At 36.4% G+C, this 26344-nt stretch overlaps 1 protein-coding gene across 1 annotated transcript in view; it reads left to right on the top strand.

Annotated features, from left to right (window-relative positions):
- The window catches only part of MALRD1 (MAM and LDL receptor class A domain containing 1), a gene marked incomplete at both ends in the record, with an annotated part of 684412 nt that overhangs the window by 644800 nt on the left and 13268 nt on the right, over positions 1 to 26344 (top strand). The window contains one exon of the mRNA XM_081298191.1: positions 18 to 114. Coding sequence (XP_081154317.1) covers positions 18 to 114 — 97 coding nt within the window. The remainder of the gene's footprint in view (positions 1 to 17; positions 115 to 26344) is intronic.

Here is a 26344-nt window from a genome sequence, read left to right on the forward strand (position 1 = left end):
ACTACTTGAAATTCCAGACATATGGACGCTTCTGGGTATTGGATTGGCATTCCTGGTGACTCATGTTATAGTTGCTATCTTATGTTGTCTTGCAAACAGAAAAGGACCAGTCAGGTAAGCGATCCCTTTAATTGTTCAATAAAGTATAAGTAACTGAAGAATTTTCTGAAATATTTCATTGGCTATATTTTCTTTTTATCCTATTTTACATGCATGGAATTCCTGTTTCCATAATTCACAGGTTTATTTTTCTGGGCAGAAACAAGAGCTACCTAATAATGATCACTCATTTCTTTTAGTAAAAAGCCTTAAGTTTACATTTCAGATTATGTAGGAGCCTTTTTGAAGACACATAAAGGGGTGGAGGGAGAGGGAGAGATCGAGACTATGACATTGTTCACAGACTGAAAACAGATCAGGAGCTGTATACACCCTCCTGGTAGTACCTGAAGAAGGCAGCAGAACCACAGTGATGACCCTTTCTTGGCTTATACAGGATGGCTGGTCTCAGTTGGCTTCTCAGCACTGATGTTTTAAGCCAAGACTCCCATGGCATGAGCAATACACAAAGAAGAGGCTAAGAACAGTTGTGTCTGAAGGAAATCTGTATCCTGGGCTCATGCATAAATCTCAGAGGCCCTTTACAATCTACAGAGATATTTAAAATCCAAAGCTTTCTACCCATCAACCATCTTCTCATCACTAATAGAGGTTACAATTCACCCCCAAAGTCAAATAATTGACTTCCCCATAAATATAGCAAGATAAGGGCTCACAATAAGATTGCATAAAACTTTAAGAAATTAAAAAATGCATCACCTTCTACACACCTGAGTTTGTGGTCAGAGATGTATACCTACTGCAACATTGCCATGTCAATCAATCATTTTCCTGGTGTCAACTTGTAGGTGCCACCTGGTAATTTCCTGAGATCTTCAGCTTGAAATCATGTTAATGAGCAGACATGCATCTTGATATCATGAATTAAGGAAAGTTATTACAGAAGTATGGTGTCCCTTTCCAAGAAAGATCTAACATTAATAATCTATTACCATTAAGAAAATCTGTATGGGGTGGGGGGTTGGGGGACACTGTGGCCAGTGTTTCATTAAGGGGTCCTTCTTCCTTCCCAGGATAATCTAAGCTACCCTAAGACTTACAGTCTCAAATAATTAGTAAATAACAAAGCCACACTCAAAAATATTTACAAACGCGAACCCCTGATAGATCTAGTCCACATGGGCACTGGAACTAGACAGACAAAAGATGGCTCCTGTGATTTATTGAAGGGGGTTCATCAAAGGCAGGGATAAGGTTTCAAGGGCAAAGTCTTGTTTTGTGATTCTTGCAATCCTTAGGTTGATTGACATCTTGGCAGGTCACGCCCATGTCAAGTGCTGAGTGAGACCTTTGGCAGAGCTTGAGGGGGAAGTTCACCTGCATCAGTTCCTCTGGGGAGTGCCATGGGGCGTTCCCAATGCCAGACTTAGCCCCCCAGGAGGCTACTATGCACAACAGTCCACACACAGCCCAGCGACGGCTTGTGACGTGTTAATTTTAAAGTATTTTACATGTTTATGTGGCTAAAATATGTCAGGCAATGTAAAGATAAACATGAGTGAGAAGCAATCTGAACTTTAAAAAGTTTTTAATCTAGTGGGAGAAATAGACACACAGTGAAATACTGCTTGTGTGCTAGATTATACTTGTTTATTAGTTGGGATTCTCCAGAATCCAAAGATAGATAGATAGATAGATTGATAGATATCATTTATTCATCTCTTCCAATACAGGAAGAGGGAGATACTGACTTATTTTAAGGAACTACATCTTGCAGTTGTGAGACCTGGCAAGCAGGAACCCAGTAGGACAGGAAATTCAAGAGTTGTGGTTCAGCCTGGAATCCCAAATCTGCAGGGCAAACCTGCAGGTTGGAAACCGGGCAGGGTTTCTGTGTTTTCTTGAGGCAGAATTCTTTCTTCTCCAGGAAATTTCAGTCTCTGTTATTGAGGCCCACCCAAGTTGTGGGTGAGTAAAGAAGTAAGTTGCTTTGTGTGAACATTTACAATCAGTTGATTTTACTCAGTCAACTGTAAATGTTTAGCACATCAAAAAAGAAAAAGAAATTTTTTAAAAAAAAGCACCTTCATAGCAGCATCTAGATGGGTGTTTGACAAAACAACCGGGCAAGGTGCCATTGCCTGACGAAGCTGACACATAAAGTTAATCATCCCAATATATAAACAAGTTGTCATATCCAACAAGCATCAAGAGTACTTGGAAGGAGTCCTAAATTTCACTCCTCCAAATTTGTATTAGAAACCTATATTGGAGGCTATCGAGAGGTTCCCAGCAAATGGCAGCAGCATGATGCCACAGGCTGACAAAGCCACCTTCCTCTCTTGTCTATTTCTTTCATTCATTTGCTTTCTTTCTCTTCGTCGCTCTTCACCCCCTTTTGTGGCTAAACTTTATTTCTGTTTTCCCTTTCCCTATTTCTTTATCCATCTTACCTTAATTTTCCTTCTGTCACCTGCCTGTCCTTCGTCTCCCCTTCTTCCCATCACCTATTGACATACTCCCAGCTTTACCTATATCCACTTCCCTTCCATGGGAAGATCTGTACATTCTTCATGGAGGATGTCATTCACTTCCAAGGTTTCCAATGCCATCTGAATGTGAATGGATTTAAGTCCTCTTTCTCTTACTAACATTCTTTTCTGAATTCCAGATCCATACCTTGCTTTCAACCATTTGCTAAACCTCTTCTACATAATTTTTCTCTAACATGCATGAGGTTAGTGTCCATCATTTCCATATCCTGAAGCCTACCTTTGAAGTCATTATTTGATCATTATTTGAAATGAAAAGCTGAAATATAGCTGAGTTTATCATCTGACCAGAACTCTAATCTGAAAAGAAGTCACAAGTGTCACAGAAATTGAAATGAAATCAGCCACACCCATTAAATAAGAGCCTCCAAGGACCATACATTCCAATGGACTGCCCAAACTACCAATAATTGGGGTAAGACACACTTGCTAAGGCTTACTAAAGGAAGCGGAACCATCTCCACTGATGGCCTTCAGTCTCTCATCTCTCCAGTCTAAAGAGAGAAGTAGAAAAAAAAGGGAGAAAATGAGTTCCTGAAGTCATGGCCATGGAAGTAAGGCAGTATTTGTGGTGAGGAGTTTTTACCTCTTTCTCAGGGTGAGAAATGGAAAAGGAGAGGAAGATACCAGCAGCTATACTACCCAAAGCTAAATGATGGATGGCCTCCAAGAGAATTAATAGACAAAATTGGTTGTGTCTAGGAAGAAAAAAAAAAAACATGGAAAATCTGCTTTCAAGTCCTGCAAGAGTTTTTGACATGTGTACCCTCAGCAGATGGACATAAACACAACTTTCAGTTTAAAACTTTGAAAGGGGATGGCCAATAGAGTGTCCTGCACCAGCTAGGCTGAGAATGACAAGGTTATAATGTACCTAGGAAGAATGGTGATGAGGGAGAGTGGGAAATCATACTGTAACTCAGTTTTGCACAACTCTCAGAAGATGGGATGCTTCCGTTGGTCCATTTGAAGTTGCAAAAAGAACAAAGATAAATTGGAGTTGTAGGTTGTCCAGACAGCTGCCAGTTCCCATGAAGTGATATCCCTGGAAAGGGTATTAGGATAAGGGCTGGGCTGAAGGCAGACACCACTGTCTTTGTTTTTAATTTTTTTATTAGTGCATTAGAGTTGTACGTAATAGTGGGGTTCATTTTGACATAATCATACATGCATGGAATTTAATTTGCTCCATTTCAGTCCTCAGGGTTTCCTTTTTTCTGTCTCTTCTCCTATCCCCCTTTCTCTATTCTGCAGATCTTCTTTCTATTTGTTCATTTTTTTTTAATTGGTGCTTGACAGATATACATAATGGTGGAATTCACCTCTTCCTTACTATTTCAAGCAGTAGCCTTGGTCTAAGTTCGAGTCTAGAGTGGAAGGACAGGAGACAAATAGAGAATGGAACCTGATATTATTTTACAGCTTTAAAGTGGATTGGATTAAGTGTCCATCATTTAGAGTGACCCTAAAAATAACTGGGCCAAGAAGGAAGGCAGCTGATAGAATATGGAGGAGATGAATGGCAGCAAACAATTAATAACAACAAAATAGAAGTCATTTAAAGTTTTAAAATTCTTTCTTGAGATCTCTCAATTGGTTAACCCCAGATTTGGTCTCTACTACATAATAGAAGCAGATGAGATCCAAAATAGCATCTCTGTCTCTGATCCTCTTATTTACCTTCCTGTTCTCTTCTGTTTCTCTAGTATTTATTTTGTCTCTCTGATTTCCAAAAATCTCAAAAGTTTTGATTCCCCATGATGACCAAAGTCAAATATCACACAAAACTGTATCTTCAGTCTTGTTGACCCACTCCACACCCTTCCCTGAGGCCACAATGAAGTTCTTCCTCTAGGGACTGAAGAGAGCGGGAGTCCCACAAAAGAAACAGACCAGCCTGGAACTAGTACAGGCAGAGCAAAACCAGAGCCTTCACCAATACCTCTCCAGGGTCTTCTTCGGCAGGGAGGATGCCTACTCTGGGGCTTCAGAGGCTATTCAAGGGTCTGTGGTACAGTCAGGCTTGCATATGGTCAGATTTCATGCATTCCCTTTCAGAAGGAATCTAAGTTAGGAAGGTGAATCTGGCCTGCCCAACTCTTTTCTCATTTCAATTTTTCTCTGGTGTCCTCCTGAAGTACCATCATGAATCTTACTAAAATAAATAATTTATGGGAAAGAAATATTCCCTGGTAGGGAAAACAGAAGAATAACCTGAGAATGCATCCACCCCAGAGACTGAGATTGGAGATAAGCAGTAGTGAAAGGGGAACAAGAGATCAACTTCTGCGGAGTTGTTCTGTTCTCTAGGCTCCTCTTTCCTCTGCTCTGCTTTGCCTTCTTTTCTATTCTCTGTCTCTCTTGTCATCCTCCCAACCAACCCTCCACATAGAATTAGAAATCACAATCAACAGAAACAATTGGATAGATAAACAGGACTGGCTTTGTCATTTATGTCAGATAGCCTCATGATAATTTCTGGAATTTTAAGAAGTTCAATCTAAGTTTTCACAATTTCATAAAAGTGTATTTGAAGAATTTTTGTAATATCAAATATTTTAGAAATGTAAAAATCTATGAATGTTAGACGATAACTTTAAAATGCAAAAGGGGATGCATGGTTTTGAAAACTTATTTTATGGAGCACTTATATGACAAAGTTCAAGGACCACTAACCAAGTTTAATTTTACTATTTTCACCCTTCTGCACCCTGCTCTTGAGAAAAATCTCACATTCCCCAAAACACGTGGATTTTCAAATCCTCTGCCATGTAGTTGTATGTTCTGAATCATGGGGGTATTTTTTTGCCATCCTGTCATGATTAGTTACTGAAAACATTGTTTCCAACAATAGCTTACAACACTTATCATATAGTCAACTTAGCTGTTTCCTTGTTAGTCCTTATCTTCCTATCCCTAGTACCTTAGCATTGTATGCATAATTAGTACCCAATATGTGATTACTAATGATTAACTGTACATTACTGAGAATTATTTATACTTCTCAGCATCACCAAAAGCCATTGTCTGTACTCACTGATTACATTCAAATAAAGTTGTTACACATCAAATTTCCAAACAAGTCTCTTTTTCCTAAAGTTGCATGAAATGTTTGACCAAGCAATGGTTAAGCGAAATAACAATGGTTCAAATTGAAAATAATACCCAAACCTAAAGATTTAAGAATTATGTGAGCAAGAAATGATCACCCTCTCAAAATAAACTTTAACCAAAATATTTTTTAATTAAATTTTATGAAAAGAATCTGTAGCATGTGGGTGTGGTGGTGCACTCCTTTAATTCCAGTGGCTTGGGAAGCTGAGGCAGGAGGATTGCTAGTTCAGAGCCAGCCTTAGAAACTTGGCAAGGCCCTAAGCAACTTAGTGAGACACTGTCTCAAAAAATAAAGAGCTGGAGATGTATGCAATGGTTAAGTGCCACTGAGTTCAACACCTAGTACCAAAAAAAAAAAAAAAAAAAATCTGTATCACAAGAGATCCCTCAGTAACTTGAAAGAAAATTTTTAATTAATTTTTTCAAGAACATAGTATGGAGATTATATGCCTTGACAATACTAGGCACAGGAACAAGCCTTTCAAAATTGCTGTTAGAGATTTGATTTCCTGAATTTTATTATGCTTTCCATGACCCTTCTTTTAGCGACTTGCCACTTTGATTACAGGAAAAAGAAAACAACTCCAGCTGTCTTAATCAAAATAAAGAATTTAGTGGAAAGACACAGGATGCTTCACAGAGCTCAAGGGTAAGGATGAATGAGTTGCGGGGCCTCAGGAAGACATGGACAGTTCAGTTTTTCTTGTGCCTCTCTCCTCTGCTTCATTTTACTGGTCTGCTTTGTGATTCTCTCTGTAGGTATATTTCCTCTACTTCAGTCCATAGAACAAAATGATATTCACTAAAGGATAATAGTAGTCACTGGTTATCTTTCCAGACCTTTAGAATGATGATCACTTTCTCTTATTGTCCATGTTGCATATTCCAAAGGAAAACCTTCTGATTAGCCAACTTGGGTAGAATTCCTATTTGTAGAAAAAAAGCACATGTGGGTAAAATATGGGACAGGATCAATAACACACACATGGCTCAGGAAGACCATTTCAAGGCCCTGTAGTGGTACAAATGGGCCAATAAGATCATTATGAAAGATATCTGTAAGGTATCTACTATATTATCTGGCCCAAAGTGCACTGGAATTTTATTCATGACACTTTAGGGACTCATCCAATATGGAAATCTTAAAAGTTGCTCATAGTAAGAGAAAAGATACATGATCATCAAATCTAGACCCAACATTAAAGGATACAAATAGTGAACTATTTATTCTTCTTTTGAGTAAATTATAACTGCTACTTTCTTATTTTGGACTTTATCATCTTTGCCTGGGGAAAATTTGCAATAAATAACTGTTAATTACCCTGCATTGGGGCATAGGCTGCTGAAATATTATGCTAACTTAATAAATAATAAAAGTTAAAAGTGAAGAAACATATTTAGCTATACTAAGATATAAATATGTCTATATGAATAACTATTTGAAAGATTTAGACCTGAAATTTTTCTAAACAATTTCACAGAATTTAAATAAGCTCAGGCTACTATAACAAAATACCACAGACTGGATGGCTTAAACAACAGACATTAATTTTTCACAGTTTTGAAGGCTGAAAAATTCTAGATCTAGGTAGAGATTTAATTCTTGAGGAGGCCTCTCTTTCTGGCTTGTAGGTTCTTTTCTTGCTGTGTCCTCACAGGGCAGACAGTAAAAGCAGATATGTCTTCCTCTTCTTACTAATCTCATTATGAGGGCTTTGTCTCATGGTCTTATGTAAACCTAGTTACCTCAAAGAAGCTCCATCTCCTAAAACCATCAATATATACATTTAGTGTATAATAGTAAGTATGTACCACATTGGAAGGATTCTTGGGTAGGCAATTATAAGCTGTGCATGTAATCTTGGGTAGGTCTCTTAATTCAATTGCACATGCATTTATTTATTTATTCTTTTGTGCTGGTCTTCAGAGAGTACAAAGATGTATTCATTAATATCACCACTTTCTGGCTTATACTCAATTCTAATATGTTTGATTCTGATGAGTTCAATGATAGAAATGTAGACAAAAATCCTACAGGATAACATGACAGGAAAGAATGAAAGAAAATTATGGTTGTTTATATTTTTTATAAGAAAAGAAGGAGAGAAGATTAGAATTCCAAATCCTGGACCTGCTGCCTATATCCCAATGGAGAGTATAGATTATTCTTTGAGATTCTTAAATGAGTGGCACATGGTCCCTAAATAAAATATCCATGTCCATAATATTAAATTCTGTCTGCAAGAATTGGTATGATAATGTGAATCTTTGAAGGCAGAAGTTTAGCTGCTATTCAAGTTTGAGATCCCTGGATAGGCCTAACTTGGGCCCAGCAATGAATATTTATTCTTAGCAAAAAATCAAAACCTTGCTTATTCTGTGCCTCAAGGCATTCAGCTGCTTTTTAAGAGAGAGTGTCACTAGTGAGCTTGGCCTGGTCCCAGAAATGAATACTTAGCTTTAACAAACTGGAATACCACTAGCACAATGGTCAAGGTGGTCTTGTAATGCATACAAAACCTGTGCTCTCTCCACACATCCACACATGCATTCACCCACAAGAAATACAGCTGTTCTCACAGTTTGAGATCCACAAACTGAACTCCCAGATCCCATTCCCCTCTGTGTATATTGGCCACACTCTGCCAACTCTGCTGAATGTTAACTTAGAGCCAGAAAAAAGAAATTGAGAGCAGGGCTTTCAAATCTTACCCTTCAAAGGAGTGTTGGACCACCAATGTTGTTCCTATTTTTCTTCTTTCTCCCTCCCTCCCTTCTTTTCTCTTTTTCTTCTTTCCTATGTTAAAGAGAAGCCCTAAGCAACCTGCTCTCTGATAATTTCCCCTTAATCCCCACCCTTGTTTTCTTGTTCTGTAGTGATAGAAAAAAAGAGCCAGAGAGAGACCTCAAAGAAAATATTCCCATACTCATAAAACAATCTTCTACTCATAAAACATTTTATTTTTTGTCCAAAGAGTTGATGAAGGTAAAACTTATATTCAAAGGTGAAATGAGAGGCACCCAGGACAGGACTTGATATATTACCTGAAGGCCTTGGTAGGATGCAGCAATTGAGATGGATGCATTGAAGTTTATGAAAAGAGGATGGTATCTGTACTCAGCAATTTGAAGGATGAAGAAACCTGAAGATGAATAAAGGGGGATCCAAAAACATAAAAGAAAACACGAAACGCTGTGGCTTCAAAAATAGTACACATAGCTGCAGAGTATGAGAAGGGAATCAAGTAGATTACTCTTAGAAAAGTATATTGTAGAGAGATTGTTAAGGATTTGAAATTCCCACTAGAGAGATTTCAGTTTGTTTTTTAAATAAAGAAACAAAAGGCCAAGCATTATCTTCTGTCTGCCCTAACAAATCCATCCTTCAAAACAGAATGGATAGGGGCAAGGGTTATATATCAGGAGGCTGGCCTTTATGAATTCCACTAAAAAGCCTTCTTGTTATCTGACTTTGTTGTATTTGGCCTAAGCAGAGCATGCTGGGAAAGGAAAGAGAGGAAGAACTGGGTATTCCTCACTGCCTCCCTGCAAATGGCTGCTTAAAATGAGAAGTCTGTCAGTAGATTCTACTGTCTTATCCTAGTTCCATTTCGTCTTTTTTCTTTCTTCTTCTAGCTTAAAGTGGTGACAAGTCTGATGTTACCTGCTCCATGTATTTCATCATTCTTTATAATTCCTCTCTATTCTGGTCATATCCTTGTAAACTGACAGTTTATCAAACACTCCTCAAATTTTCCAATTTGAGTGTAAGCAATTTCCCACTTGGACGCTGTGTAATATGATCCAGGAAAGTGTCTTAAGTAAAAGAATGACAAAATATATCTTGGTTTTTTAAAAAGGAAAGCAGAGTATTAAAAATAGATTAGAAAATATGAAGAGAGAGATTGTCAATCTAAGGACACCAGCCTGTTCCTGAGATTCAGATGAGAGATGACTAAACCTGGCAAAGTGGGGACTGCCAATTAAGAAGACCAGAAAAAAAGCAAGTATTTGTGATGATTCCAGGGTTTTACACTTGCATGGTTGATAATGCTGAGACCCCAAAACTCAGGAATAGGTTTGGGTAATAGAGAAATAAATTTTATATCCTACACTTTCTTATGTATCAAATGATGAAATTGGACTAAGCCAGTTTTCCCCAAGACGTCTTTCATATTTAGGCTAGTCCTAAAATTTAGGTTATAAGTGAATTTTTTAAAATAATTATTTTTCTAACAGATTTAATTTTATCATTTCATAAGCAAAAAATATTCATGAAATAATAGATTTTATAGGCCACTTATAATTTTTTTTCAGTCATACCTTTATTACAAAAATGCAATGATATAATTAAAATGTTTGTGTTGCCTATTTTAACCTTTTATATAACTAGTGTTATGTTTGTTACATATGAGAAATGATAAATCAATTTATTTTAAACTTTTTCCCTCCAGTTTTGAAACTTCCTGTTTGCAATAGAATATTGTTCTCAGTTCTTTGGGGGCCTAAATATTCCCTGCTTATAATGTTACTGCATTAAACCTTTCAACTATTAGAATACCTTTAATTTCACTGAGTAGTATCCTACTATTATCTCTATACCACAGTTCTGCAAGTTAATGCTTAATTTTTTTAAGGGTGTCTAACTTAAAATTTAAGATTAGATGAGCCACTTGACAAATCTATCTGCATGATGGTCTTTCCCACATGACTGACTGATGATTAACAATGTCTGAGACTTGGTTGTAATTCTACTTGCTGATAAATCTTCGGACAAATCAGGGATAGCATTGTTTGTTTTGTCTTGCACCTTGCTTAACATATGGTGAGTGTTTTGTAAATAACACACAGGGCAAATGAAAAATCAGTGGGTAGGATCTGAAGACTTGAAAAATAATACATCAAAGTCTTGGATTCAGGCTCCATGGGCTGAACAGGTCCAAAATGTAGAATTTGTGATACCAACTGCCACCTTTCCAGATGAATTGTGAACACACAAGATTTATTGATCAAAAGGGGATAGAACAAATTTCCAGAAATGCTAGGTTTACTCTTTTTCTTCACCCGAAAAACAAAACATAAAAAGGGAATACTTCCACAAAGACCATGTTCAAAACAGGTAATCTCTGCCATCCTTTCCAAGTCACCATGGGAAGAATTAACCACTCCTACCTCGGAGCTTCCTGAGCACTTTGTTCTCAAGCTTGTTTTTCATCCAGCTCATTGACTTTTGGTTTAGTTTCTCCCATAACAGATTGTGAGCATCTTGATGGCAAATCCTTGTCCCATTCATATTTATATCCCTAAGCTCCACAAATGGCAGAGAGGAATTCATCTCAGTAAATATTTGTTAAAATTTGATTTCTCAGCCTGTCTACACTTGAGTATTGGAACCCAAATAAACATTTTATATTCCAAAGGCAATACTTTACTTTCCCTTAATGCTCCAGAATTTATTCATACAAGAATCTGGCATATAATTTTAAAAAATTGGATGTCCTTGTTGGGTATAGTGAAGAATTTTCTTCAAAGTTGAGTGTTCTTCCTATTATGTGGATGATCAAAGGAAATCTAAAGAAATGACAGATGATACCTACCTGTATGCTCCTTGGCAGCATTGTTACTGGGCTCTACGATGGGCTAAATTTTAGTCCATGATTGGGTTTGTAAATCCTAGACTTTTAATGAGGGATAGGAAGGAATACAAAACACCTCTAAGTGTATCTATTCATAATCTACAGAAAGAACAGAGCACAAAAAAGTATCTGGACATTTTAGACAGGAAATTTAATTTATTAAATGAATATGTTCAGTCTGTTCCATATAGTCCTCACTGTTTCATTTGGATGGTCATGTATGTGAGTTCTTTTTTTTAATGGAGTCTCTTAAAAGCAGACTCATATCTGACAACTTAGTTGCAAATTCTACTTAAAGAAATGTTACTATTCTTGTTTTATTTTTCTAGAAAAGCCATTTACAAATGACTTTATGATTAATTCTTTTCAAGAAAGTAAAGTCCTATTTTTAAAAAAAGAAAAAAAATTTCACATGGACTCAAAATGATTTCTCATTTTATGTCTCAGGAACACAAGTATGATTTAATGTAAACTTTATTGATGTGTGGAAATGTATTTGTGTGTTGCTGTTGCTAAGTATCTTATTCTGAATCTATTGTCATTGGACATAAACTCCAAAGAGTCTAAGGAATAGTGTCTATGTTGAAAATGTAAAGATGACTTTCTAACAGCCCCATATTCTAATTATTTGGCTTAAAGATAATCATTTCATTGTTGTTACTTTGCCAGTAGAGTATCTCTGGCAGAGATGAGACAGGAGTAAAGGCACTTTTTAACATCTTCCTTCTGTTGCTATAAATCTTACATAGCAAGGACACAACATTCCAGCCCCTGACATATTTCTAGGTTGCATTTGTTTCTTCATGTTCAAGCAATCAGAGTAGATGAATGTGTTGTAGGAGAATCAAGTGCTCCTCTGAAGAGGCAACCTGTTTAAATAAAGTCCAGGAAGGCAGTAAAGATAAGTGAGGTGTTTTATTAGGCAGTCAATCATTATAGTTTCATCATAGCATATAGCAAATATACTTAGCACCTTTAACTAGAGATCCAGAATTCTAAATGTTATGATTTATTAATGTTGCTAGAGACTAGAGATTGAAGGAGATTGGTTTCTTAATTTTTCTTCAATATCTGCTTTGTTACTCTCCACAAAAACTCTTTTGGTTTTCAAATCTTCAGTCACACCATTTTTCCTTAAAAGAATCCTCAGGGACATGCCTACAATTTCAGATTCTGTTTACTGTGTTGGAATTCCAAGCTCACTAATGAATCAAAGGAGAGAATGACAATAGCCCTTCAAAACCAGCTTGCTTTTGTCTTTGAAAAAAAAAAGAAGAAGAAGAAGAAGAAAAAACATATAGATTAGAAACTAGCAATAAATTCGTGCATTTGTTAGAAAATGTTTATTAAGCATCTAAAGTCACCATGCTGGCTGCTAATATAAAAACAGATAGAAGTTTTTGCATCTAGTGAAGGAGGTATATATGAAAGCAAGTCATCCTGTGCTGCAGTAAGCATATGCCAACTGCAGAGAGTCTTTTCACAGAAAGCACAGGGAAAAAAGAGGGCTACTGTGTTTTTGAGGTAAAGGTAATCAGATAGGATGGTTGAGGAGGGACTTAGTGGGGAGGTGCTGTATCACCCAGGTAGATTGCAATCTACCGCACAACTAAGGAAAATGGAATGCACGTAATGGCATAGACTATGATAGAGAATAGTGTGGTTAGTACGAAATAAAACATAAGACAGATATAAAAAATGTTAAACTATCAACTGCAAATTCAACAGGGAGAGCTTTGCTTTGGTTGTTAAGCAATTTCTTGGATGGAACCCAGGGCCTCATACATGTTAGGCAAGTGTTCTACCACTGAGTTATAGTCCTTAAAAAATAATAATTTTTAAGAAATCTGTATAAAAAATCTAATTGTATTCTTGTGTGCTTATAATTTATTTTATTATTTTAAATAGTTTAAAAATAAGTACAAGTAAATGTAGTTTTATTGCATTTCTTATTTTTTAATTGTCTTATAAGATGAACTTATTCATAGATCCAGGACAGTTTAAAGTATTAATAAATCCAAAATAAGGCTTATTTAGAGGACTTTGATGATATTCAGGAGTTATAAGGAAATAAAGCATTTTTCTAGATAGATTCTTTCATAGGGTTGTCAACTTAAAATTAATTGTCTAAAAGAGAAAGAAGGATGTTGCTAGGCAATTGCTAAGGGAAATCACAGAGGCTGATAATTAACTTCAACATTGCAATCAGTTTTCAATCAAACAGATTATGTGTCTAAAAAAATCAATAAGAAATTAGAGTGAGTTTTCACAGAGCAATTTACATGGAAAAATACTTCATTTTGGTCAGAGAAAGTTAAAAAATACTTGGCCCTTTCTGACTGTGGTATGTTGAAGTATCACATTCCTAAGAAGAAAGGAAAAGAAAAGAATATTTTCAGAAAGGTAGCTATCAAAAACTTATTGAGTGGAAAGTAAAAGTCAACCAGGTAAATGAATGTTTAATAATATTAGCACACATCCTTTGTGAAACAGAGCTACTCAAACTGTAAGAAGTTGTTTTTATTTTTATTTCTAATCCATCATATGCTAATGCTTTTATAAAATATTAAAAAAAATTATTAGAAAAATTACATAAAACACAAAATATTAGTCCAGATTTCTTTTTTTAATACCTTTATTTTTATTTATTTTTAAGTGGTGCTGAGGATAGAACCCAGGGCCTCACACATGCTAAGTGAGCACTCTACCGCTGAGCCACAACTCCAGCCCCCCCAGATTTCTTATTCTTAGCATTAACAGATACAAAATTATTCTATCAATTTGCAGTAAATGTTTCTAAATATTTTCTTTTGAATTTTTATTTTATCCTGAAACAATAACCAGATAAAACCAAAGTTTATATACAAACTATACTTTAAGTAGCTCTGAAGTACAGTACATGAGAGATAGTTGGGTAATGTAATGTTTCATAAATGAATTAAAAAAGATCAACTCTGCCCATAGGAAGTTAATCTCTCAGTGTGAGAGAAATGATTGTAAATAAATAAATGCCACTAAGTCCATTTTCCTAGACAGATTCTTATGTAGATTGTCAAGTTGATTGTCAAGGCTTTGTCTAAACAAAGCCCTATTGTAATCCAATTTCAACCAAAGAAACTATGTATCTAAGAGAAATAAATAAGGACATTGGAGTTAGTTTTCATATACAGCAATTTAGTTGAAAAAATGTTTTTTGCCAACAAGAGGAAGTACCATACATCCTGATAGTAAAATACACAATGAATAGAGAGTACAGAGTTGATCTAACTCCAGAGTTAGCAAAGCTTCTGGCCAATGAGGAGGGCACTCAAGAACAAATGCGGGAACTGGGAAAAATATGGCACATCTGGAAACTGTGAGTGGTGCCCTTAGACTAGCATGCAGCTTGAGACAGATGATAAGAGAGGGGTAACAAAGGGAAAGTGAAGATCATAGCCATGAGTAGTATTGTATCTTTTAGGTAAATAATTTACAAGAAGCAGGCCTGGGTGGAGGTGAGGAGCTCATGCCACAGAAACTCCCTGCAATCTTTTCCAAATTTCCAACAGTCCCCTCTCTGAGAATCTGACTCATGGCCAGGCCACCTTATGAATACAGCTTGGTAAATCCAACCAAGTATCAGGGGAAGTTTTTTTGTTTTGTTTTCTTTTGTTTCCATTTAATTTTATTTCCCAACATTTTGATCCATCTTCTTCTTAATTTTTTTAATACACACACACACACACACACACACACACACATACACACACACCCTTTTCACTTTGAAATTTTAAATTACTATGTGTGATTTTTTTTTTGTCTTCTTATTTCCCTAAGCTGACCATTCTCAAACTTTTTGGTCTTAAGACAACTTTTTACAGCTTTAAACTATTGAGGATCCCAAAGAAAAAATTTAATGAACATTTTTAATATCTGTCAAATTTTACCATACCAGAAATTAAAACTAAGAAATATTTTATGGTCTGGGGTTGTAGCTCAATGGCAGAGTGCTTGTCTTGCATATGTGAGGCATTGAGTTTGATCCTCAGCACCACATTTTAAAAAATAAAGAAATAAACAAAATAAAGATTAAAAAAAACTAAGAAATATTTTAATCATATTTATTGATTACTATGTCAATAAATCTATATGTTAGCAAAAGTAATATTATGAAAATGTACACTATACTATATAAAGTGTATATCATAAAAATAAATGACATTTTCCAGAAAATGAACTTTACCAACTGTGAGGCTTTGAGGTATCATGTACATAGAAGGTAAGGAAATGGGAAAAAATATTTTTAGGAGAGGAGGCTAGCAAAAAATTATTGCAGGAAAAGTACGTTATTCAACTAAGTTGAATGAGTATGTAACCTCTAGTAGAACAAAGCTTCTCAAACGAAATCATAATTTTGGTGAGGGATGGCATGGGTTTCTAATTTTCTGCATTAAAACCATTGAAATATGTTATTTTGTTGAAGTATAAAAAATTCAACCCTATATAAAAATATATTTTGAAAAGAAGGTATAGCTTAATTGCTTGAATGCAATTATAGATAATTATATACTATACCAAAACTTGACATTGTGATTTTTTTTATTTATATATGGCAGCAGAATGCATTACAATTCTTACTACACACAGAGAGCACAATTTTTTATATCTCTGGTTGCATACAAAGTATATTCACACCAATTTGTGTCTTCCTACATGTACTTGGGATAATAATGATCAGCACATTCCACCATCATTTCTAACCCCATGCCCTCTCTGTTCCCCTCTAACCCCTCTCCCTATCTGGAGTTCGGCTATTCCTCACAAGCTCCCTCTCCCTATCCCACTATGAATCAGCCTCCTCATATTAAATAAAACATTTGGCATTTGTTTGCTTGGGATTGGCTAACTTTACTTAGCATTATCTTCTCTAACTCCATCCATTTACCTGCAAATTCTTTGATTTTATTCTCTTTGATTGCTGAATAATATTCCATTTTGTATATATGCCACATTGTTTTTATCCATTCATCTATTGAAGGGCATCTAGGTTGGTTTAACAGTTTAGCTATTGTGAATTATGCTGCTATAAACAGCACAATTGATGTGGCTGAGTCCCTGTAGTATGTTGTTTTTAAATCCTTTGGGTATAGACCCAGGAGAGGGATTGCTGGGTCAAATGATGGTTCAATTCCCAATTTTCCAAGAAATCTCCATTCTGCATTCCATATTAGCTGCACCTATTTCAGTCTCTTCAGCAGTATATGAAGTACCTTTTCCCCAACATCCTCGCCAACACTTATTGTTGTGTGTCTTCATAACAGCTGCCAGACTAACTGGAGTGAAATGAAATCTTAAAGTGGTTTTGACTTGCAATTCTCTAACTACTAGCTATGATGAACATTTTTTCATATATTTGTTGATTGATTGTATATAATCATCTGAGAAGTATCTTCTCAGGTCCTTGGCCCAGGATTATTTGATTTTGGTTTTTTTTTTTTTTTTGATGTCTAACTTTTTGAGTTCTTTATAGAGATTACTGCTCTATCCAATGTGTGAGGGGTAAAAATTTGTTCCCAAGATGTAAGCTCTCTATTCACCTTACAGATTGTTTCTTTTGCTGAGAATAAACTTTTTAGTTTGAGTCCATCTCATTTATTGATTCTTGATTTTAATTTGTGTGCCAATAGAGCAGTAGTAACAAAAACAGCATGGTATTGACACCAAAACAGACTGGTAGACCAATAGTACAGAATAGAGGACAGAGACTAACCAACAAAATTACAATTATATTAGACAAAGATGCCAAAAACATGCACTGGAGAGAAGATAGCCTTTTCAACAAATGGTGCTGGCAAAAACTGGAAATCCATATGCAACAAAATGAAATTAAACCCCAGTCTTTCACCATGCACGAAACTTAACTCAAAATGGATCAGGACTTAGAAATAAAACCAGAGACCCTGCATCTAATAGACAACATTGTGATGTTTAAAGTATATTTGTAATGTGGAATCTGAAACAATATCACTAAAACTTTTATACCATTACATTACAAGCTTACTGGTCTATATTATACTTGAAATGGGTTATTTACCATGTGTGATTTTGTAAATCATACATTTTTCATTTAGAAAATATTAGTTCAGTGGTTTATGTAGTTTGTCAAATGTTAATACATTAAAAAAATAAAAATATCTGTCAATCAGATTTTCAAAGTATTGGGAAACTTATCATGCTCATGGTAGAAAACAAAGTTCTTTAAGAATTATGATTTCTGGGGCTGGGGTTGTGGCCTAGCATGTGTGCGACCTGGGTTTGATCTTCAGCACCACATAAAAATAAATAAAGGTATTGTGTCCAACTACAACTAAAAAATAAATTTTAAAATTATAATTTCTGTTGAAAGCTTGAATTTTCTCATTATCAGCAGAAACTATGAAGTGTTTTCTTTGATTTATAAGACTTGCTTCATTTGTCTTTATGACAATGTCTGCCAAGTGCCCTGAATAACCATATATGTCAGTCATTCTTCCAAGTAAAAGGATTGCTTGCTCCTTAAAAAGAATGGATAGTTTAGCATGCAACTCATTCCTACCATGCTTTCCCACAAAACAATATATACCTTAATTTAATATTCCATAAAAATGCTTTATTATGCATACTTCTTGTACAAAGGGTTGTATTAAAGGGTTGAGAGTCAATATAATTTTGCTTCTTTATACAAATCAAAGTGACTTTTAAAAATATTTATTGCAAACTTGGTCTTAAAGAATGCAATGTACATTTTCACATGATGGCTCTGATGAGTGATATTTAACACCAGCAATTTTCTCCTCTACTGCATTAAAACATTAGTGAAAATACACCCAATGAAGAATTCTATTATAAAAAAAAAATACACTGGTTTGTCTTGAACTTTGAGTGAATATTTTACCTGCATGTCTCATTATTAATATAAAAATTGTTTTGAATGTGAAAGGGGTCTTTAGATTCAGGGGTCCACAGACCATTATCTGAGAAACATTGTCCTCTACCACAAAATAGTCTTTAAAGCATTACTTGAGAGGGTGATATGGTGCTATCTGAAGTGCATGTTATCACCATGTAACTATTCTCCTTGCTTTTAGACATTGAGATCAGATCTGATTTTTCATTTTTAATTGATAATTTGTGATGAACCTCTTTCTTCCTTTGTCGTCCTCCAAATTATTTCCTAATGCATGACTCCTACTAATTTTACTAGGCCAAGAAAAAAAACTTTTGAAGTGTGCTTTCCAATTATTTCCAAAGGGACTCTCCTCGGCATCTGGTTTATGTTAGGTGGTTGTGAATTTGCTAACACAGCACTCAAGAGGCAGAGTCGACTGAGTTCCCATTGGCAGCCTGGGTTTTCCTCAAGGTTAAGTTACAGGAACCTGGGTCAGCTTTATTCATACTAATTGCATCCATATTCCTGGGCATGTTCCCATTAAAGTGCTCTGCCACAGCAAGAGTGCTTTAAACAGTGACAGGTTTTGCGGTCAGTATATTTATTTCCTGTCTGAAAAGAGTGTAAGAAAAATATGGCAGCTGTTGTATCATGTGAATGAGGTTAGCAAAATTTGGTGTCCCAATTGTTTGGTTTTGTGGCTCTGGGTGATTAATCCTCTCCTTTCCCTTTTGTGGCATTTCTGGTTGTGTGTGAAAATTCAGTTCTTTCTGAACTTTTTCACCCACACATTTGGTCCTTGAGGACTTGGAAATGAAAACTTGAGCTCATAGATATTTCCCTTAATTTATTCTTGCCTTTTTAAATTGGCTTTCTTTCTTTCATTCATTCCCCCCAGATTGTTTGTTTCTTTAAAAAGTGAAAATCATTATCTTGCAGGAAAAACAGACCATTATATAGCTGATTGTTTCCTTCTCCCCATGATTTTGTCTCTTTTTTTCTTTATCCGGAGTCAAGTAACATGGCATTTTAGAGATGTACACAATCAGTGTGAATAGGTTGATCTAATAAACTCAACTTGCTCTTTCTTTTAATATCATAAGACTGCAATTTTACCTTACCTGTGGATTCTTATAACAGATTTAATGTGACCTTTTGTAATTGTGCACTAAATTATAGGTGTTGAGTTTTTAAAATCATAAATGTGATCATATGAAAAGGTCCCCTAAAATAAATTCTCTACATCACCATTGTGCCTCAAGATCTCCATGAAGTCTCTTCTCCTCCTTGCCTACAGTTTCTCTTCTGTAGCTTTACCCAAAGCACACCTTGGCGCAGTTTCAGCCTGATTTTTGAAAGACATTAGTTTCAACCACCTAGTAAAAACCATTGCTGCTTTCCTACGATAATGTTCTAGGGAACTTGTTCCAATTTTTTGCACTAGACTTTTTTTTTTACTGTAACAGATCTGCACACTAAATGTAAGATGTGCTTGTGAGCACCTGGCTTGTTTCTTCCTGAAAGTGAGACCTGTATAATTGATTATCCAGACTAAATTTGGATTCCAGAATCTTAAAGACAAAGCTACATCCTATAGTGAATAGATCTGTAAACTCTGATGGGGACTATTTTGTGTCCTGTCCATTTATTGCCTCTGACTCATTTCTATTTGTTCCAGTTTCATGCTAACTTCCTACATATTTCTTGTTCTATGTTCTTTTATTGTGCTTATGTTTTTTTTTTTGCAAAGTGCCATAAATCTGTCTCTAAATTTTAAAGTTTGGATAAAACTTAGACAACTTTCCTTAAAAAGAGTCTATTCAGTCAGGCTAAAATGTGGTCTATACATGATCAGAAACCAGGTGTCAAATAAAACTTGTCTAAGATTTTGAGAGAAGAAGGTGATGCATGAGAATCATTTGGCCTGGACATTTGCATAGGAAACACAGTACCCCAATCTCCTACAATTGCTGCAAGCTAAAAGGAGCAAATAAACAGTCCAAGAAATTTTTGTTTCCTAGATTATTAAATAGGAGAGTAAAAACACACAAAAGAAAGAACATCACTCTAATTGTTAGAAAGAGATGGGGAAAAAAACTATTAATAGCACCCTGGTTAAAAAAGCAAAACAAGCTTTTCTAAAAATTATCTCTTTGGGCAGAGAAGTTTGCTTCATGAACATTAAAAATAGATATGCATAAAAGGAGTACCCTAGAAATACATTTATTTAGAATTTGTATTTTATTTTTCTTTTATCTGAAAGATTTTCAGAAAGACTTAAGACTCTTCAAGTCCTATAACTAGAAATTCGGGGAAATATACCTAGGAATTCAAAATGACAGAGGTGGAAATGGGAAGAGTAGAATTGAGATTTACTTCACTGGGACATCCCCAGATTCACCATTAATCAGGACACACCAAATTTAAGTTAGAAAACATGGTAAAAAATGAATTCCATTTCTACCAGACAATTGATTATATTTTATGATAGAGATGCATCCTTTAAAAAAAAGTCACATAATTTTTATGGATAGAAAACATCTTTCACCAATAGTAATATGTCAAATGCTTCATAGCATGAAAATTCACTAGAAGACCTTGGTATTGTAACATAGATATTTTCTACCCCTCATTTGTCAAGATACAAATGAGGGACACAGATATTTACTTTTAAATGCTGTAAAATTAGTTATTAATATAACATTATTTTTTCTCTAGTCATATGCCTTTTCCAATGCCTAGAGAACAGGAAGAAAAATGTCACGCCTAGGCTGCTCCCCTGGGCTCCTCTTCAGGGAAACCCTATCTGCTGTTCTGGGCTGCCACTTACCCAGATAGAAAAGACAGCTCAGAAGAAAGTTCCTGGCTTATTTAAGATCTTGAGCTAAATGGAAAGGGAAACTAAATATAGGACTTAGACAAGTTTTATTTGGGTCTACCAGAATAGTAAAATGGATTGTCTTTCCTCTCTGAGGACTGATATTGTTGGGTATAGGGATGAAGGTACAAAGAAGACAGTGGTTATTGGATGACATTCTATCATTAGGGCTTCAGACTCTAGGCATTTATTAAGTTCCTCTTTCTGCAAACCTTCTATTGATTCCTACTGTGTTTTTGGCTCTTCGCTACATGCTGGGACGGAGAGATGAGCAAATGCAGACATGTCATCCTCCAGAAGACTTAGAGTTCAGTGTGGGAAGACTCTCAGTTGTCCCAACTGTAAAAAAAATAAAAAGTCATGGTCAAGATGATTGCAAAGATCCTCTGTAGCTCTAGATTAATGAATAGATTTATCATCATCATCATTTTTACTATTTTTTATGTCTTCCAATTCTCTTTCCTTATCTCAATATGACTTCATTGATCCCAAGCTCTAGGGGGCAAGGTTAAACAGTAAGATCCCAAGCTCAGGGGACAGGAGAAAGAAGTAGGAAGTTTAAAAGAAGTTGTAAATAACAAAATGAAGAAAGAATATAAAGAAGAAGGTAAAGAGAATAGCTCTCAACTATCAGTAGGCAACTACCTATGGTAGGCACTGCACAAAACTCTCATTCCATATAAGAGAGATAATCTTGCAACTCCCAGCCTCTAAAAATAAATCCTAGAGTTAGATTAAAATTTGTAAGTCTAAGACCTAGTGCAGTGTTTAGTGTATAACCTAGAAGTGTTGGATAAATTTCAATAAATAAATCTGAAAGATAATAAATAACACAAATAACATTTTGTTATTTTACTGTCTTAAAGCATGAGTGACCACATTGTAGTGTGTCAGTTCCCTTCAGGTACTTAACTCATGGAAATCAAGTCAAGGATCTTGTCTGGAGTCATAGAAGTAATATACACAAATTAGTTTATTAGTGAAAACGAGAGAAAATTTCTCTACACACACACACACACACACACACACACACACACACATACACACACACAGCAAATATCTTGTGATACATGAATTATGGTGTTTATTCCTTCAAATTCCTGAGATGTCTATGTCATAATTATTTCAATTTCATGAATTGTGGTTCTATGTACTAAGTGGACAGGTTTTGAGAGTAAAGTTTTAATTTTTTTTTAGTTCTACATGACAGTAGAATGAATATATTTGGACATATTATATATACTTGGAGTAGAACTTCCCATTGTTGTGGTTGTACATAATGTGGAGTTACACTGGTCACATATTCATGTATGGACATAGGAAAGTTATGTCTGATTCATTCTACTGCCTTTCCTATTTCCATCACCCCTCCCTTCCCTTCATTTCCCCTTGTCTAATCCAATGAACTTCTATTCTTCCCTTTTACCCTATTATGGTGTGTTAGCATCCATATATCAGAACATTGAACCCTTGGCTTGGGAGGATTGGCTTATTTCACTTAGCATGATATTGACAGTAATGTTTCATAACACAACCTACCTAGTTGTGGCAGCAACCATCATTTATAGCCCTTTTAAATAGTATTGCCTTTAACATTTAAAGTTTCTATTTAGTTTTTTTTGCTTATTTTTCTCTAACCATTTTCTGAACCTCCTTTTAAATATGAACATATGACAACAACTTTACTCTCATGAGATTGTAGTAGAGAGTAGGTATTTGGTAGATTTGATTAATCAGCCTGACCAGTTTCTCAGATATGCAAAATGATAGACTAGTAAGTTAGAGGAAAACATGTCTACTATTAACAAAAATTGTTAAACCATGCATTCATAATAAAAAATGGCAGTTTAGTAAATAATATTAATAAATTATAAAAGTAGATCAAAATATATTAATTTATAAAAGGACAGTGCTTATATGGGGATTTTTCTCTTGAAGTATAGACTTGATAATTCAGGCATTGTTCTGTCACTCTTTCCTTGTCACCCTCCTGAGAGCCAGTCTCCAACATTTAGAGTGACAACTGTGATCACTACTGCTAGGAGCCACAAGCATATATACGATGTATGGCACCTTTGGTTGTAAAGTGACGCCAGCTAGCCACTGAGATGATTATGTTAAAATTTACATTCATATGCAAACTGGACTCCCGCTGTTCACCTTGGCCTGCTACCGGACTCAAGTTACGGGACTTTACGGGACTGCTGGAGAGTTCCCATTGGTTGGGGAAGGATAGTAGGAGGGAATTCCGGAGGAGGTGGGAGGAGACGGGGGGGTTCCGGTCGGCGCGCGGTTCCGGTCGGACACCCTCGTGGGAGGACCGGTTTTTGACTTGCTGGCGCTGAGAGTGTTAGCGGCTTTTTCAAAATAAAGTTTTGTTCCTGCTTGATTGGCTCGTGATTCTGTGCCCAGCCAAGACTGCGGCATTTGGCGGCCCGTGCGGGGAACGCCTGAAGCTTAGAGGTGAGTAAATTGCTCGCCCCTGAGGGAAGGCGACAGGATGGATGACCTTCTCAGAAAACAATGTGTTCTTGTTTTGATTTATTTTGTTTTCATTTCGAGCTCCCTAGCCCTAGAATTTTCTCAGGCGAACTGGAAAAAATGGTTGGCTCAAGGTTTGAAGTTATTCAGCCCTGAGAAAGAGAAAATTGATACAACCATTGTCTGCTCCGTCTTTGTTTCATTCTGCTTCGGCTTTGTTTTATCCTACCTTATTGGGTTAGGTTATAGTAGATTAGAATCCAATAAAAAACAAACCGAAAAACTGTTAAGTAAATTGTTAGAGGTCCAGACTATGGTAGAAAAAACGCTAGGTCAAGCAAAAGAGAAGGTCTCTCAAGCTAGTCAGACAGAGGAGAATTTAAAGAAAGCAAGCTTAGAGGACAAGCAGCCATCAGGTGGAGAATTACAACAGGAGGTTGCTACCAACTCCGTTCTATCACCAGAGGGCGTAACTCAGCCAACAGCTCCATCTACCGCTGAGCGGCCCTCAACTACCGTAGTTGATGGACGGAATTCTGAGGCAGGACCCCAAAGATTAGCATGCCCTGTACTTGAGCAGGCAGGAGGGCAACGAATTCACCGTGCTTTAGATTTCAAAACAATAAAGCAATTAAAGGAGGCTGTAACGACCTATGGGCCGCAAGCTCCCTTCACAATAAGCATGGTTGAATCTGTTACCAACTTGGACATGACACCAGCAGATTGGGCTAACATGTGTCGATCTGTGCTAAACGGAGGACAATATTTGTTATGGAAGGTTGCCAATGAGGAATTTTGCATGGAGACAGCTAGGCGAAATGCAGAAGCTGGGTACCCTCAAAGAAATATGGACATGCTTTTGGGGAAGGGACCTTATGAGGGTCAAAGACAACAAATTGAATATGACCCTGGTGTGTACGCACAAATTGCTGTAGATGCAGTTAGGGCATGGAAAACTTTACAGGGGCATGGAGACTTACAAGGTCAATTATCTAAGGTAATACAAGGAACTAATGAACCTTATGCTGAATTTGTAGATAGACTTATTCAGTCAGCCTCTAGGATATTTGGAAATACAGAACAGGTAATGCCATTTATAAAACAACTGGCTTATGACCAAGCAAATCGTTGCTGCAGAGAGGTCATTAGACCATGGAGACATGAGGATTTAAACACATATATTAAATTATGTAGAGACATTAATGAACAGGGGCAAGTCTTAGCAGCAGTACAACAGGCTTTAGATGCCAGGCCAAGAACATGCTATAATTGTAATCAAACAGGACATTTTAAAAGGAGTTGCCCCATAAGAGGAGGGTTTAACAAAGCTGGATATCAAAGGAATAGAATACCAGGTATTTGCCCACGATGCCGTAGAGGGAGACATTGGGCTAATGAATGCCGTTCTCAAACCACCATAGAGGGTATTCCGTTATCAAAAAACGGACAAGGACCAAGTGTTTACCCACGATATCGTGGAGAAAGGTATCAAGCTCCATTGCCAAAAAACGGACTAGAGGGCCCAATGCCCCGGGGCCCCAAACCACAAATATATGGGGCAATGGAGGAACCCAACAGCCCCATCAAGGTAGTGCCCAGGACGCATTATCCATTAAATCCCTCATCAGACAAACTAGAGGGAGCGCAGGGCTGGACATCTGCGCCTCTGCCAGAGCAGTACTAACCCCAGAGATGGGAATTCAAATCATTCCCACAGGAGTAAAAGGACCTCTTCCCCAGGGAACAGTAGGCTTATTATTGGGACGCAGTTCTTCTACACTAAAAGGACTTATGATAAGTCCTGGGGTAATTGATCCCGATTATGAAGGTGAAATAAAAATTATAGCTAGTTCTCCAAGAGGTATATCAGTAATTTCACCAGGAGATAGAATAGCACAGTTATTAATAATACCCAGCCTGCATGATAAATTTTCCAGTTGTAATGTAGAAAGAGGTTCCAAGGGATTAGGCTCCACAGGTGTAGATTGGGCTATGCTGTCTTTAAATTTAGATTCTCGCCCAATGCTAAAATTAAAAATTCAAGGACATGACTTTAATGGGCTGCTGGACACAGGAGCTGACCTCAGCATCATATCTCGTCAAGAATGGCCAAAACATTGGCCATTACAACAAGCCACTCAAACGCTTCGAGGCCTAGGAGTGGCAACAAATCCCCATAGAAGTGCTATGGTATTAGATTGGAGGGATCCTGAAGGATGTGAAGGAACTATACAGCCCTATGTATTGGATCATCTTCCTGTAAATTTATGGGGACGAGATGTCCTAGATCAATTAGGATTGACATTAACAAATAACATCAATCCTAACGCGCCCACTACTAGGGCTAAACAAGGCTTTAGGAAAGAAAAAAGATTAAGAGAACAAGAACAAGGTATGACAGCACCTATTCAAATAGATCAAGAAATAAATAGACATGAATTGGGTTTTCAGAAAGGGCCACTGAGACAATCAAAATTACTTGGAAATCAGAAAGACCAGTGTGGGTTCCTCAGTGGCCCTTGACTAAAGAAAAGATACAAGTAGCCCATGACTTGGTCAGACAACAGTTAGCGGAAGGACATATACAACCTTCCGTATCCCCCTATAATACTCCCATTTTTGTCATTAAAAAGAAATCTGGTAAATGGAGATTATTACAAGATTTAAGAGCCATTAATAATGAGATGGTTATTATGGGACCTGCTCAATCAGGGAT

This window comes from Spermophilus citellus (assembly GCF_964194105.1).
Source record: "Spermophilus citellus genome assembly, chromosome: 6".
Lineage (NCBI taxonomy): Eukaryota > Metazoa > Chordata > Mammalia > Rodentia > Sciuridae > Spermophilus > Spermophilus citellus.